The sequence below is a fragment of the Mytilus trossulus genome, chromosome 4 (genome assembly GCF_036588685.1).
Source record: "Mytilus trossulus isolate FHL-02 chromosome 4, PNRI_Mtr1.1.1.hap1, whole genome shotgun sequence".
NCBI classification, from domain to species: Eukaryota; Metazoa; Mollusca; class Bivalvia; order Mytilida; family Mytilidae; genus Mytilus; species Mytilus trossulus.
In genome coordinates this window covers 54,863,585-54,878,970 of record NC_086376.1, presented here as the reverse complement: position 1 = coordinate 54,878,970, position 15,386 = coordinate 54,863,585, and the positions used below count along the sequence as shown (strand labels likewise).

Sequence of the window (15,386 nt, the reverse complement as noted above, 5' to 3'; positions counted from 1 at the left end):
TTGGGCACCAAGGTGGCCCTGTTTTTTGCTAATATCTTCATGGGACATTTAGAGGAGAAACTACTAAGTGGATTACATGTACCTCTTAAGCCATTCTTATACCTTAGGTTCATTGATGATATTTTCATAATATTGATGCTTGGAAAAGAATCGCTCAATAAATTCATACAACAGGTGCATTCTCAGCATAGAACAATCAAATTCACTGCTGAAATATCTGAAGAACAAGTTGTATTCTTTGACACTATTGTGAAATTCCATAAAACATTAGGCACAGTAAAGGTTGAACTATAAACCAAACCCACTGATACCTCAACTATGATTCGATCATCAATTACCATGCAAAAAAGATGGACCCTATGGGTAGTTACTTCAAGTGAAAAGCATATTTCCCTAAACACTTTGCAAATTTGTTAAAATATTACAGATTCCCAGGGTACAATGACTAGCCTTAAAAAATCAGATGCGAAAGACGTAGAAGCATTACTTAATCCTGTCAAAAAAGACACCAAAATCTGACAAGAATTCCGGTAGTGTTGACCTATACAAAAGCCAGTCCAAATCTAAGACAGATTATTGACACTACTTGGCCGCTGATGCATATAAAAGAAATAATTAATAATTAATAGTGACCAAAACAACCTCTCTTTGCCTACAAAAGAAATAAAAACCTCAAAGATATTCTAGTTAGAGCAGCATTCTAATATCCACCCATTACACCGGGGACATCAGGTATGAGAACACTAAAGATCACTAAACAAGCTGACCAAATGCAGCAACAATGAATGTAGCTATTGTCCTTGGATTAATTTCCAAAGGACTTTAACCACTAAATTCACAGAACGCAAATATAGGAAAAAAACTATATTTGGGACTGCAACACACCAAATATCATTTATTTGATAACATGCAAGTCTTATTAACAACAATATGTTGGTAAAAAGCAAACGTCCTTTTAAAGCTCGACTTGGCGAACATCTTCGATATGTCAACCAGATGCTCTGCAGGGCGTAGCTTTATACGACCGCAGAGGTTGAACCCTGAACAGTTGGGGCAAGTATGGACATAACATTCAAGCTGGATTCAGCTCTAAATTTGGATTGTGATTAAATAGTTGACAGACAGCATAGGTTTCTGACACAGAATGAATGTGTTCTAATGAAATTAAAATTTTTGTTTTCTCTTAGAGCAATTCACTATGCTGTTGAATATTATTCCTCTCAAAAAAATGTTTGAAGAAATTTTCTTTTTATTTATGAAATTTCAAATGAGAAAATTGAACCCATTTTTTTTAATCACATCCCCCTTTCCCTTATTCCAAAACTAATCTCAATTAAAATTTCTAATGGAGTTTGCAACAATTACTACTCATTTAAATACATCATAAAATATTAAGATGTAAAAAACTGCTTGTTATCACTGAATGGTAAAGATTATTTTAATTTATCAGTTGGTAGTAAAAAGTGAATATACATTGTATATTGTATATATAACAAAGATTTAAGTTGATTCTGGACAAAGAAAGATAACTCCAAATAAAAAAAATATCTTACAATTAGATATTTCTTGCTTACTATTCTGGACAAAGAAAGATAACTCTAATTAAAAACAAAATTGCTATTTCACAATATTTTGCAATAAGATATTTCTTGCCATTGCGCAATACGGTGCAATTGAAAAGACTTGCTATTGCACAAAACTTAATATAATAATTTTAGATCCTGATTTGGACCAACTTGAAAACTGGGCCCATAATCAAAAATCTAAGTACATGTTTGGATTCAGCATATCAAAGAACCCCAAGATTTCAATTTTTGTTAAAATCAAACTAAGTTTAATTTTGGACCCTTTGGACTTTAATGTAGACCAATTTGAAAACAAGACCAAAAATGAGGAATCTACATACACAGTTAGATTTGGCATATCAAAGAACCCCATTTATTAAATTTTTGATGAAATCAAACAAAGTTTAATTTTGGACCCCGATTTGGACCAACTTGAAAACTGGGCCGATAATCAAGAATCTAAGTACATTTTTAGATTCAGCATATCAAAGAACCCAACCGATTAATTTTTTGACAAAATCAAACGAAGTTTAATTTTGGACCCTTTGGACCTTAATGTAGACCAATTTGAAAACGGGACCAAAAGTTAAAAATCTACATACACAGTTAGATTCGGCATATCAAAGAACCCCAATTATTCAATTTTGATGAAATCAAACAAAGTTTAATTTTGGACCTTTTGGGCCCCTTATTCCTAAACTGTTGGGACCAAAACTCCCAAAATCATTACCAACCTTCCTTTTATGGTCATAAACCTTGTGTTTAAATTTCAGAGATTTCTATTTACTTATACTAAAGTTATGGTGCGAAAACCAAGAAAATGTTTATTTGGGTCCCTTTTTGGCCCCTAATTCCTAAACTGTTGGGACCTAAACTCCCAAAATCAATACCAACCTTCCTTTTGTGGTCATAAACATTGTGTTTAAATTTCATTATTTTCTATTTACTTAAACTAAAGTTATTGTGCGAAAACCAAGAATAATGCTTATTTGGGCCCTTTTTTGGCCCCTAATTCCTACACTGTTGAAACCAAAACTCCCAAAATCAATCCCAACCTTTCTTTTGTGGTCATAAACCTTGTGTCAAAATTTCATAGATTTCTATTAACTTAAACTAAAGTTATAGTGCGAAAACCAAGAAAATGCTTATTTGGGCCCTTTTTGGCCCCTAATTCCTAAAATGTTGGGACCAAAACTCCCAAAATCAATCCCAATCTTTCTTTTGTGGTCATAAACCTTGTGTCAAAATTTCATAGATTTCTATTAACTTAAACTAAATTTATAGTGCGAAAACCAAGAAAATGCTTATTTGGGCCCTTTTTGGCCCCTAATTCCTAAAATGTTGGGACCAAAACTCCCAAAATCAATACCAACCTTCCTTTTGTGGTCATAAACCTTGTGATAAAATTTTATAGATTTATATTCACTTTTACTAAAGTTAGAGTGCGAAAACTAAAAGTATTCGGACGACGACGACAACGACGACGACGACGCCAACGTGAAAGCAATATACGACGAAAATTTTTTCAAAATTTGCGGTCGTATAAAAATAAGTCATCATAACCCACTGATGAACATTTCAACCAGACAGGGCACAACATTCACCACATGTCATTCAACATTATAGTCCTCTGGAACGATCCTAATGACCTTACGTCAGACGTTCTTAGGAGTAAAAGAGAGGATTATTGGATTCTCCAACTCAGAGCGCTAAACAACAGTTTAGATACTTCCAAATTTCAGTACCCTACTCACCCTATTCTCTACATGAAACTAACACATTTTGTTATATCCTAATACAATGTATGTACAAATTTTGCAGATGTGCATGTTGAATTAATACCCCTTTAATACATGAAGTTTTTCCAGGGACAAGTTTCTTTGAGCCTAGAAATCTGACCATGTCCAGCACCAATCTTTTAGTCACAGCTCACATATAGTTATTATATTTTTAGATCCTATTATCATGATTATGTAGACTTTGGCTAGGATTTTTAGTCCTTTGAGTGTTTTATGTGTAATGCCCCACTGCATGAATTATTTTTTGTGTTCTTGGTGGCCAACTGGTCAAAGTAGTTTGACTTCTGATAACACTAGCCAGACAACACTGAGGTTGTGAGTTCAAACCCAACTCATGCGTGTGTACTCAACTCTAATCTTAATTGGCTATGATTCTAAGTTTTCATACTGAAGGATGATGGTTTTCTCTAAGGACTGGCTTCCTCCATCAATAAAAACTGACTGCCATGAAATAGGAACAAAGGTATTGAAAGCGGTCTTTACATAAATAAGGCCGTCAGTTTTCTTGTTTGAATTGTTTTACATTGTCTTATCAGGGCCTTTTTTAGCTGACTATGCGGTATGTGCTTTGCTCATTGTTGAAGGCTGTACAGTGACCTATAGTTGTTCATGTGTGTCATTTTGGTCTTTTGTGGATAGTTGTCTCATTGGCAATCATACCACAACTTCTTTTTTTAAAATTTAAAACCAATCAATTGTTGGTTTTTTTCCTGAATTTTACATCCACTTCATTGGTTGAAAAGTTGGTTCATTGGCAATCATAACACACATCTTATTTTTGTTATGTTCATAGAAACTAATCCTACATAGTTTATTATTGCTACTATGTACTTAGAACACTGATAGGTCCTTTATAATATGCATACCGGTATGTGCATGTATTTACAATATTTTCCATTACATTGAGTTTTTTATGAGTAAGAAAATTTTGGCCCTCTCCATCTCCTACATGTACCCTGGCAGCGCAGCTTCTCTAAGAATGGTATTCATCAATTAGACAGCAAACCAACAACAAAGAATACCAACAGTCGTGTATATCACTCTACCCAATAAGCATAGGTTTCTTGATTTAAATAGATGCAAAACTCTTTGAAGACCATAAATTGACAGGAAAATTGATGCACTTTGTAAATGTGGTTATATAGATAGGTAGATGAAGATGCACTGGAGGAAAAAATAAAAGTATGCATTATTGTATCCTTTATATGACACCCAGAAGCTTTACAGAGCTACCAAGACCAGTTGATTAATATGACCTTAGATTTTCTCTGAATCGTCTTTTTGAAGTCAAGCAAACAATCACTTTTTAACAATCACTTTTTAATTGTGACGTTATGATGTCAAAGTTTAATGGAACCGGTGTGATTTTACGTAATGGCAAACAAATTCACATACAAGTGTAAATATGCCTATGAGAAAGTATTGAATTTTTACTGTACAAAATCTTTATTACAATAGATACTCCCTAAAATTACTTTCCATCCAATTTCATAACAGATTACATGTTATCTTAACAAACTTTAATGCATCAATGTCACATAAACGTCTTTCTATCTTCTTGGGCATGGTATGAAAAATTCATCCAAATTCAAGCAAAGAAGAATACTATTACTATCTGCCCTTGTAAATCATGTACCGTGGATTCATTTATTTTCATGGGTATCAATTTTCGTGGATATTTGATTTTGTGGTTTTGGAAATCTCTGCATACAAAGCCTATCTGCCTATAGAAATTTGTAATTCATTAAACATTTGAATCGTGGTTAACCTCTGTCCACAAAACCCACGAAACATGGTATCCAACGAAAATAATAATGAATCCACAATATACAAATGTTCCTTCATTGATGACTAATTCACATTACTGTAGAAAGTACAAGATATCACAGTCTGTTTATCAAGGATTTCAGATGTTTCAAACTTTTCATTGCAGGATTCATCAGCTCTTTCCCATTTTATATCTCTGTCTTGCAGACCCCACTCCACCTTTCCTGTGAGGCTTTTTATCCTCCTCTTTAGTCTCTGTACTTGATGCTTCTGGTAAGTCGTCCTCCCCATTCATTGCTGCAAAATATGTACACTTAATACTACAAAAGTGCAATTAAAATTCATAGTACTATTTGTCAAATTAAACACTTGAACTACAAATACAAACAATATCAAGGTATCTCTTCACTTTTTTGAAAATCATTAAAGAAATTATTTCAAAAGCATAAATAGTTATTGTAAGTAATATCCTTAACCATGGATGTTCAGCATTTATATATATATATATATTATGACATTACATTGTTTTGGTGTACAAACAATCACAATTACCCATTATTCACAAGAATTAAAAAAATATAACACAAATTTTAGTATTATCTTACCCTTGTTAGTGAAGTTTGAAACACCTGATCTCATTGCAATCAGATCATAACATATAATTATTTCATACTGTTTTATATACAGTAGTCGATTCATGTTTCTTACAATTTCTTTCTATTTCGTCAAATGAAAATAAAGGATGTACAGTGAGTGTAAAGTTGTTTTATTTTTTTACATCATTTGGTCTGTTGTGGAGAGTTTCTCATTGGCAATCATACCACTTCTTTTTATATCATATTGTTCAGTAAAGTGTAAAAGATTAAATTACCTTTCATTAAATCTACTGGCTCTTCCAAAAGAGAACTCTGCTGACTTTCTATAACAAACCTACAATATTATAAATTCTTAAGATATTTGCAAACACAGAACTTCAAAAATTATCAATCTTTACACAATTTTCATGTAGACTGATTCTAAGTGTCAATGATGCCTCTTTTGATTCAAACAGAAAGCTGGCTTATTAATTTTTTATTTTTGTGCCATTGTCACATTTCTTGCTTTTTATTGCAAATTTGTCTCCGAGAACAAATTGAATAAGCATAGATCTTACCTTTATAAAAAACACAAAGTGCAAAAATGTCTGTTGTCATAAACATGTTAAAACTGACAGTTCTTCCCTAAAAATGGTAATATTAAACATAGCTTTTGACAAATTAGATAGAAGCAAACAAATAATGTCATTGCCTATTAGAGTGGTAAAGGGTAATTTTCGTGCAACAGGTTTATTTATTTTAATGTGCAGAAGTGAAAATGGTTCGTTATTCACCATGTTTCGTGAAATTGGTGAAAAGATCAATGTGCATGACATCTTAATAGTGTGTCCATCATGAAATGGCAATTTTATTTCCCATTGTTCCGTGCAGATACCCCTCTTAACACCCCTCCTTTATCTTTCATTCATGTTATAACAGAAGACTTACCTGTATGTTTTTAAAACAAGGAGTCCCATTCCTCCAAATACTATAATTAAAACAATCTGTAGTACTATGTTCTAAAATGTATATAAATGTTTGTTAATACTTGTTTACTAAATAACATAAGTGGAAAACATAAAAAAAAATATATGTGGAGTGGAATGCAACAGAAATGTAATTAATTCTAAAATCCATTTTTTTCTTCTAGTTTTAAAATTTTAAACACTGCTAGATGAACAAATGCCATAAAAGAATAAGTTGTGATGACATAAAAATTTCAAAACTCCATTTTAAAGAAAGATGTCCCTTTCAAAAACACAGTGGATTGAGGATTTCTCTTTTTTAGATAGAGTCCAAACATCTATTAAATTTGAATGGTTTATTTGTTAAATGCCATTTTCAACACTATTAGCTGGAGGAAGCAGGAGTTTCCTTAAGTCAGCAGCACTTTTAAATTTTTATAAATGTCCTTTGCTTTTGTGAGTCTTTGATTACTCCTTCGTTTTGATTGTTATTGTCTTTAATAAAATACTAAAATATGTAGTGTTATTCTGGTTAAGAAATTACACAAATTTTATAATGATAAAATTGAGAATGGAAATGAGGAATGGTCAAAGAGACAACACCTGAACAAAGAGCAGATGTACTTTTATGTTGGAAAATGATTGTTTAATCAGTTGGTAGTTAATTCTGTAGCAATAAAAGAAATAATTATAAGAGTCCTGTGGGTTCATTTATTTTCATGGGTATCAATTTTTGTGGATTAAGAAAAAAATGTATTTTCGTCGATATTTGATTTCATGGTTTTGTTAATCTCTGCTGCATAAAGAGCCTATAGAAAATTTGAAATTTGTTGATTATTTGGATTCATGGTTCACCTGCACCCATGAAAAATTGGTATCCAATGAATAATAATGAATCCACAGTACATACTTGTATTGAAGGTTTATCTGTGAGGAACTGGTCTGCCAGTACAATAATAAAACCTATTAGTAGGCCACCTCCACCATACAACCATGGCTGACGTCTTTCCTCTATAAAGGAATGACCAAAATTAACATGGAAATGGATTAACACAATTCTTTACAATAAGTCAAACATTCTATATACTAAGTTAACAAAATGTGTGATTATGTTGATAAATTGAGTTCTACATGTATATCTTCCACTGTAAACTGTTTCTATTGGGTTCAATATCTTTAGACTGATGCCCACAAATGTACCTATTTTTGTGATAAAAAGGAATTCACTAGACAACTGACAATTTTCATGTTAAATGCTACATTTCTTTTCTATGTAAATTATGTAAATAGTAGATCAAGGTGAGTGAAAACAATAACAATAAATGTCATTGCATTGACAGCAAACCATGCTTTTAGTATATTTAACACTAACTATATAACATAGTTTTTAGTATATATTGAAAGGTGCTTTCAGACTATTTTTTTATCTGCCACCTCTTATGCACATTTTTCAATCAACCAAGGACCATATTGAACTACACTATATAATTTTAAAAGCAAAGGTTGAAGTGTTCATGAGAAATTTTATAATTTCCTAAAAAAAAAAATGATGTATACATTTAACTCATTGCTTAAACTAGATGATAAAACTTTAAAATAAGAAAAAGATTGAGATTTTTTATTTTTAAAGTTGACAAATAAAATAAAATTGAGAATGGAAATGGGGAATGTATCAAAGAGACAAAAACCCGACCATAGAGCAGACAACAGCAGAAGGTCACCAACAGGTCTTCAATGTTGATGAAAATGAATGATTTAAATACACAATACAATTCAATATCAATTTTAAGAATCAAGAGTTACCTCCTCTCTAAAAAATAAATTTTGAATCTTTTTTTATATTAAATGAAGGCTGCCCTATTTAATGATTAATTTATGAGTTAGATTGGACAATGATTTTGTTTGGATTCCACAGAAAAACAACCAATCATGAGTTGTACTAAAAGTGTTGTAAAGTAACAAATTGTCCTACCTTTTCTTACTCTAATTACTTCTTTTGTTGTTTTTAACATCGCAACTTTGATTCCTTGGTCTGTAGGATCAATTAATTCAGCTTGCTGTTAAAATAGGAATTCAATACTGACAAAATATAAATATAGGAAATACACATACCGGTAGATTTGTATCATAAACAGAACTAAAACAATGTATAATACATATATTAAAGGTGGCGAATGATTGCATTTTTTTTGCAGTGTGAAATAAGAAGTGTTCACAGAGCTCCAGATAAGCTGCGTATTTGCGCGATCATGCAATACAAATAATTAAAAACCCAATGCAATTGCCCATTGCAGGGTTCAATAACCCAATTAATTCAAAGGAAAACCCAATTATATGCCAAAACCATGAGTTCTCAACCCTTTTATTGGTTACTGTTTGCGTTATTTACACTTATCTGTTTACAGTCGTTGCGTAAATCTATTTTTATAATATTTATAATTGGATTTCCTTTCGTTCTAAAAATAGATCCCTGCATCAAGCAGCTGGAGTTTTCCCTTGCTCAATAGGTACACGTGTTTTTGAAAACATTTCAATCTTCTCTGCGTTTATCCAATTAGCCTGTGTCATGTAGTCATATTTTTTTCGCATTGCTCGGGATTTATCATAACATACATTGAATTAAAACGAAAGTGAATGTCCGGTAAAAATATTGAATAGAAGCATGTTTTCTGCTTCTTTTGAAAAGTTGAGGGAAAGTTATGATAGCAAGACTAGGAAGCATCAATCGAACGCACGGCGTGTGCGTGTACCTTAACGAGAACATTGCTAATAAACACGGGGTTTCGCCAAAAACGAAATCAGTTTGAAAAAGTAAAATGGCCAAATCAATTATGACATGATAAAGCATCAAACCAAAAGTTCTAATAAAAGACAACTAAACGCAGATTTTTGTAAATTGAATAAAACAAAACATTCAAGTATAATTAGAGTTTATATACTATTTTTTTTACAGGCACTGGTCTCAGAATTAATTATATAAAGGTATAAGACGATTGCTTGTGAATACACATATCCGTTTTTGTGAGAAAATACAAAACTGGCAGAAGGTTTGAAACGGGACAGAAATTAAAACTATAATTGCTACTCAGTGAATAAACCACATAAAACAGCTAAACAAAGAAAGAAACATACAACATGACATATTTAAGATGGAAAAAATCTGGGGTTGATATTGCCTAAATATTCAATATTGTGTTGATTAAAAAAAAACAATACATTAAGGAGCTTGGTGGTGAAAAACCCAATTTGGTATTAACTTGAGGGGTGAATTGGAATTGATAATGCAATCAAAAAACTTTATCACCCAATTATTTAAGAAAATGGTGGGTAAAAACCCCAATTTGTGAATTCTTATCTGGAGCTCTGGTTCAGCAGTTCATCTACCATTATGAACAAAAGAACAAATTTTAAATTTCACTTTTACAATTACATCATTGATTATTTTAGAACATTACATATATACTAGATGTGTGCACCATGCACAATTCAATTAATTTTCAGTTACTGAATATTGTGCTGAATGGGTTGTTTTGTTTTTGTAACTCAAAGGTAGTTTTTAAGACAGGAAAATTTATCAAGCCAGGAACATCAGGGCTTTACCCCATAAAGACAGGAAGTAAGTATAAATACATCACTGGTTTGAGGTGGTACCCTACAGGGAGATAACTCTGCAAAATTCAGCTTAATGTTTTTATCATGTTCTATTGATAAGTTAGCTTTTCTATGATCAAAGTTAGTGTTTGTCAAACTGTCATCTATACATGCTATAGTTCCTATGATTTTTTTCTGATAAAGGATGTGCTTAAAAAAAAATGTTTATTTTTCAAATGGTCCAAGTCAATTGAAAGTCAATATTTAGAAAAAAAAATTATGAAAACTAAAGGAGCCAAATTTATTTTGGTCCATCTTAACTTAAGAAGCTTAATAAGCTCACCACGTTTAGTGTCTGTAATAAATTTTTAAAATTCAGGATATCTAGACTGTTTTGTTTATTGTTTGATGTTTTTGTTTGTATGTCCATTTATTTATGTGGAGTTGGGTGCTGGTGACAATTTGATGTAGTCTATTGTTTTGCTACAAATACATTACATGATGTAATGATGAAAATAAAATACATGAAAGTACAACTAGATGAAACTGGTACCTTGTAAGCCATCATAGCTAATGTGTAGTTTCCAACAGCAAATTCCACTTCTCCTTTTCTGAAAAAACCCTACATAAAAATAAACATAGGATTTAAAACTTTTTTTGAAATCACTTTTTAATCTGTATATATCCATGTACTGGGGTATAAAGAAAACAAAAAACTTTGCCATTTCATGATTTTCTATTGAAAAAATATGGAGTTTATCAACTTTCTCTGAATTTGTGTAACCATGGTTATAGGAGCCAATTTAACCAGAAACCAGTCTAGCTAGTATCCACAATTAAGCCCTTAATAAAACTACCAACTTTTAAATATCCCATTTGTGATATTGTACCAAATTAAAAATATGTGATGGAGTGGATTACAATACCCTGTAGTACATGTACGTGTACGTGAAATCATGGAAAAAAGGTTTTCATCAAACTTTCATCTACTACAAAATTGTGTGCAAAACTGAAATGTATATCTATATGATCTATCTACATATATCCAAGTACACATGTACACATGACATACATCAGTTTACTTCTTTTTAAATCAAAGAGATTTAGATTTTAAAAGATTGTATCTAAACCATACATTGTATGTTCAAAACAGCAGTTGTTGATACCATTGATACATATAGCTTCCTATATTACATTTTGAACCAAATTATGTTCCATCTGTTATTTATTAAAGTTAATACTCATGTCGTTGGTAGTCATGGTAGATGGACTAAATATATACAATGTAGTATTCAATATATTCAGAAATTGTTGCCAGATGTTTAGTTATGCATAAACTAATATTGGTTAATAAGATAACTAAATGTACTTGATATATACATGTATTATTGTAGAGTTTCCTGAAATCCCAATCATTAATGTCACATTTTTTGTGTTTTCTTTAATTTTGAAGTGATCAAATAGCGTCAACTCCCTTAGGCAAAGTTGACCTTAGATGGACTTGGTTGGTTTTTTATCTATGTGTTATAAGCTTTGCTTATTATCTTATCTTATCTTATTGTTGAATGCTGTATGGTGACCTATAGTTGTTAGTTTCTGTGTCATTTTGGTCTCTTAGGGAGAGTCATCTCATTTGCAATCTTACCACATCTTCTTTTTTTATATACATGTATTGGCTGTTTTTAGGTCCTTTTTCATTTTTTTTTTGTAATATACTTGTACATCCTGATTCCTCAACAATTTAGCTATAAAGCATTCCTGATGAATATAAATCAAGAAAAACACTTGGGACACTTGAGACTTACATGTATATATTATAAGTTATAAACATTTTGTTTTCATTTTTTTTCTAAATCACAATAATTTCTGAATTAACTGCATTTTTAGTGTTACATGTATTTGCTTTCAAGTTATCTCAATTGGGAAAAGAATATAAGACAGGCATTGTGTGCATGTACATGTATGTTGTATGTTTATTCAGAATCATAACAATAAACGTTGCATGACCTTGCAATTGACTGTAATACACTGACAGACAGTAAAATAATAAATTGCAAAAAAAATAATGTTACAAACAATTTGTTATACAGTATTACAGTCAAATGACAGTTACTAAATTCTACAACATAAAATCACCTTGTCCTTAAAATACCTTTGGCCAATCAGATTTCAGCTTAATACTTTCTTTGGCATCTTCCATGGCATAATAATACTGATGAAGTTTGAGAAAGCATAGTGATCTATTGCTGTATAAAACATGGTTTCGTCCATCTTGTCCAATAGCATGTGTGTAATGAAGAACAGCTTCAGCATAATTGCCTTCTTTTACACATTTGTTTCCTTCTTCCTTCAACTGATTAGCCTTAAAAGTTCAAAATATAAATAATCAGTATTTTTTTTTTTAAAAACAGATAGAAAAATATTTTCATTTCTGTTGTTCATCATGTTCATTGTTGTACATATGATATTGAAGGTAAAAAAAAAGTGTGTATACAAATGTATACTAGTCATTGCTAGTGCTTCAATTTTTCTTATTGATTTTTATATCATATAAATTGTTTATCAAATATGTCATTAAAGGTCATAATTTGTATGTACTGTCATGACTGTTCAATTATTTGTAATCTTGTAAAATATTTTCTTTTTTGCATTCAAATTTTGGACAGTCTGACATGAGTTTGTACAATCAGGATTCTCACTAAAGATTTTTGAAGCGAGTCCAGGAACTCATGATTTTTGGCCATGGTGAGTCCAGCGGTGTAAATATGCAATTTAATTGATACATCATCATGATCATATGATATCATTTTAGTCTGTGAGCAAGGAAATGACATTAAATATTTATTATTTTTAACATTTGTTATAAAAATTATGATATATCATGATCATGTATATATATGTGCTGGTAAGATACAACAATTTTACAACTTTGATGCATCTTTGGACTCACACCGTGTGACACCTTTTGAGGACGACAAGTCCAGTCCAGACAGATTTTCCAGGCATTGAAGGCATAAAACTTTGCCTAGTGCTCCAAGCACTGAACAAATTTTTATGCCTTCAAGGCAAGGACTCATATAATTGCCTTAGTGAGAACCCTGACAATAATATTGTGTGTTTTTTATAGTATATTCAATAGTTAAGAGAGTTTATGACATTATCAACATGATCAAATCTTCTTGACCTTTTTTTTTTTTTATCAAATCAACTATACAAATCCTTGATCAAATCAAGCAACTTTGTGTCAACTTTTAAGTCAATTTCTAAACAAATAGGACATGGCATCAGGAAAATAGGGCATACATGTAGCATCGCACCATGCAGTAAACAGCTAAATTGCTTTAGATTATACACCCCATAATTTGTACATTGTAAACATGGTAAATACAGGTTATTTTTAAAAGTCTGTCTTTTTCTATGGTTGTTTATGTTATGAACAATGGTTGGACATTATCGCTGTCGCCTAGGAAGTGGACAAGGGAGCAGATGGTACCACCTACCAGCAGATGATCCGATACCGAGCAGAAAATGGATATATCTACAAATTCTGCAATTTCTAATTTAAATCATTACGTGCAAACTATTAGACCCCATTGCTCCACATAAACAAGTCAGTAGGTTTGTCTTTAAAAAGAATTATTTGCAGCATACTGTTCTAGTTTGACATCGTGAAAAACTAACATAAATTTTATAGCTACCTTTTCTTTCGACATCTCTATGTACAACATGAATTATCTCCCTTTCAAATAGCAAAAATAAAATTGTCAACTTGTGTTCAAAACATTTCGGCTTCTTTTCAAAAATAGCTTCAATTTTTTTTTTTTTTTTTTTATTAAAGATGCCCTATTTTGAGAGGAAAACATAAGTGACAAAAATTCTGGAAAGGACTGGTGATTTGTAACCCGAAAGAAGGGAAGTGGGGACTTGAAGAGAAATGGAAAAGGGGGAGGGGTTCCAATGTTTTACTGACATGAATGTTCAGATCTGTTTGCTATTCAGCTAGACTTTTTGCGTCAATTTTATAGAATAAATATGTTGGCATTGCCAACTCATAGATAAGTATTAAGAGTATACAAGATGATACATCTATTGGAAATAGCATGCAGTAAACTGTTGTCGTCACCGGCGGCCTAGATGACGACCGGTATGCATGTAATAGTTGCGACTGTACTTTGAACAACCTGCATCATCAACGTCATCGGCTAGTCGTAATCCAGAAATTATCCCATTATATATTTACAAGTTTTGATATGCCGGCCTCACATGGTATATGGACTTTTATATTTTTTTTAAATCTTTCTGATAATTACATTTTTAGTTTAGTCTTAATATGACTGAGCTGGCATTTAAGGTAGCGCCCTCCTCATATCATTAAAAAAAATAGAACCACAAAAAACAACACGTTTAATAATATCCGATCAGAATTACAAATAAAACATCATATATATATATATATATATACATATATATAATATCACCAAATACATTAATTAGGTGACACGTCTTAAAGTTATGTGAAAGAGAGACGAAAGACACCAGAGGGACACACTCATAAATCGAAAATAAACTGACAACACCATGGCTAAAAATGAATAAGACAAATAGAAAAACAAAAGTACACATGACACAACATAGCGAACTAAAGAATAACGGCAACACGAACCCCACCAAAAACTAGGGTTTATCTCGGGTGCTCCGGAAAGGTAAGTAGATCCTGCTCCACATGTGTCACCCGTCGTGTTGCTCATGTTATATAACAAATCCGGTAAATAGTCTTATTCGGTAGGTCACATTCATGAAAAGGAAGCCTTCAATGGGATTGAAGATATGCCGACGTAAGGGACATATCAGATATTATCTGTGAAATGGTTATTCCATAACGGCCAAACCAACTCGTGGCGTCCATAAAATTTACGAACTCTTGGTTTAATATCTTCCTTGCGAGCAGAAACCCTCTATCAAGAAAATAATGATAGGAAATGCAATCACGGGAATATCGTATCAATTGGGTGATATATATATACCCCGTATGCAGGTGCACCTGGAATATTGCTACTTAGAAATGGAAAGTTCACAATTGGAAAGCTGAAATCATCTCTTTTGTCGTAAAGTCTGTCTTCTTTT

At 31.8% G+C, this 15,386-nt stretch overlaps 1 protein-coding gene across 1 annotated transcript; it reads right to left on the bottom strand.

Annotated features, from left to right (window-relative positions):
• Positions 1 to 4,788: 4,788 nt before the first annotated feature.
• Positions 4,789 to 14,004, bottom strand: LOC134715543 (uncharacterized). Its single transcript, XM_063577784.1, has 8 exons — positions 13,961 to 14,004; positions 12,415 to 12,624; positions 10,816 to 10,884; positions 8,644 to 8,728; positions 7,582 to 7,682; positions 6,655 to 6,725; positions 6,003 to 6,061; positions 4,789 to 5,428 (listed from the first exon to the last, which is right to left on the bottom strand). The coding sequence occupies exons 1-8, from the start codon at positions 13,988 to 13,990 to the stop codon at positions 5,304 to 5,306; spliced, it is 750 nt and encodes a 249-aa protein (XP_063433854.1). The 5' UTR covers positions 13,991 to 14,004; the 3' UTR covers positions 4,789 to 5,303.
• Between the last annotated feature and the right edge of the window lie 1,382 nt (positions 14,005 to 15,386).

Excerpts from the sequence above, each read along its gene's own strand:
- LOC134715543 (XM_063577784.1), bottom strand. The coding sequence starts at position 13,990 with ATGTTGTACATAGAGATGTCGAAAGAAAAG. Across the intron at positions 7,683-8,643 it reads AGTAATTAGAGTAAGAAAAG|AGGAAAGACGTCAGCCATGG; the intron begins GTAGGACAATTT and ends ATTCCTTTATAG. Across the intron at positions 6,726-7,581 it reads CAGATAAACCTTCAATACAA|AACATAGTACTACAGATTGT; the intron begins GTATGTACTGTG and ends TATACATTTTAG.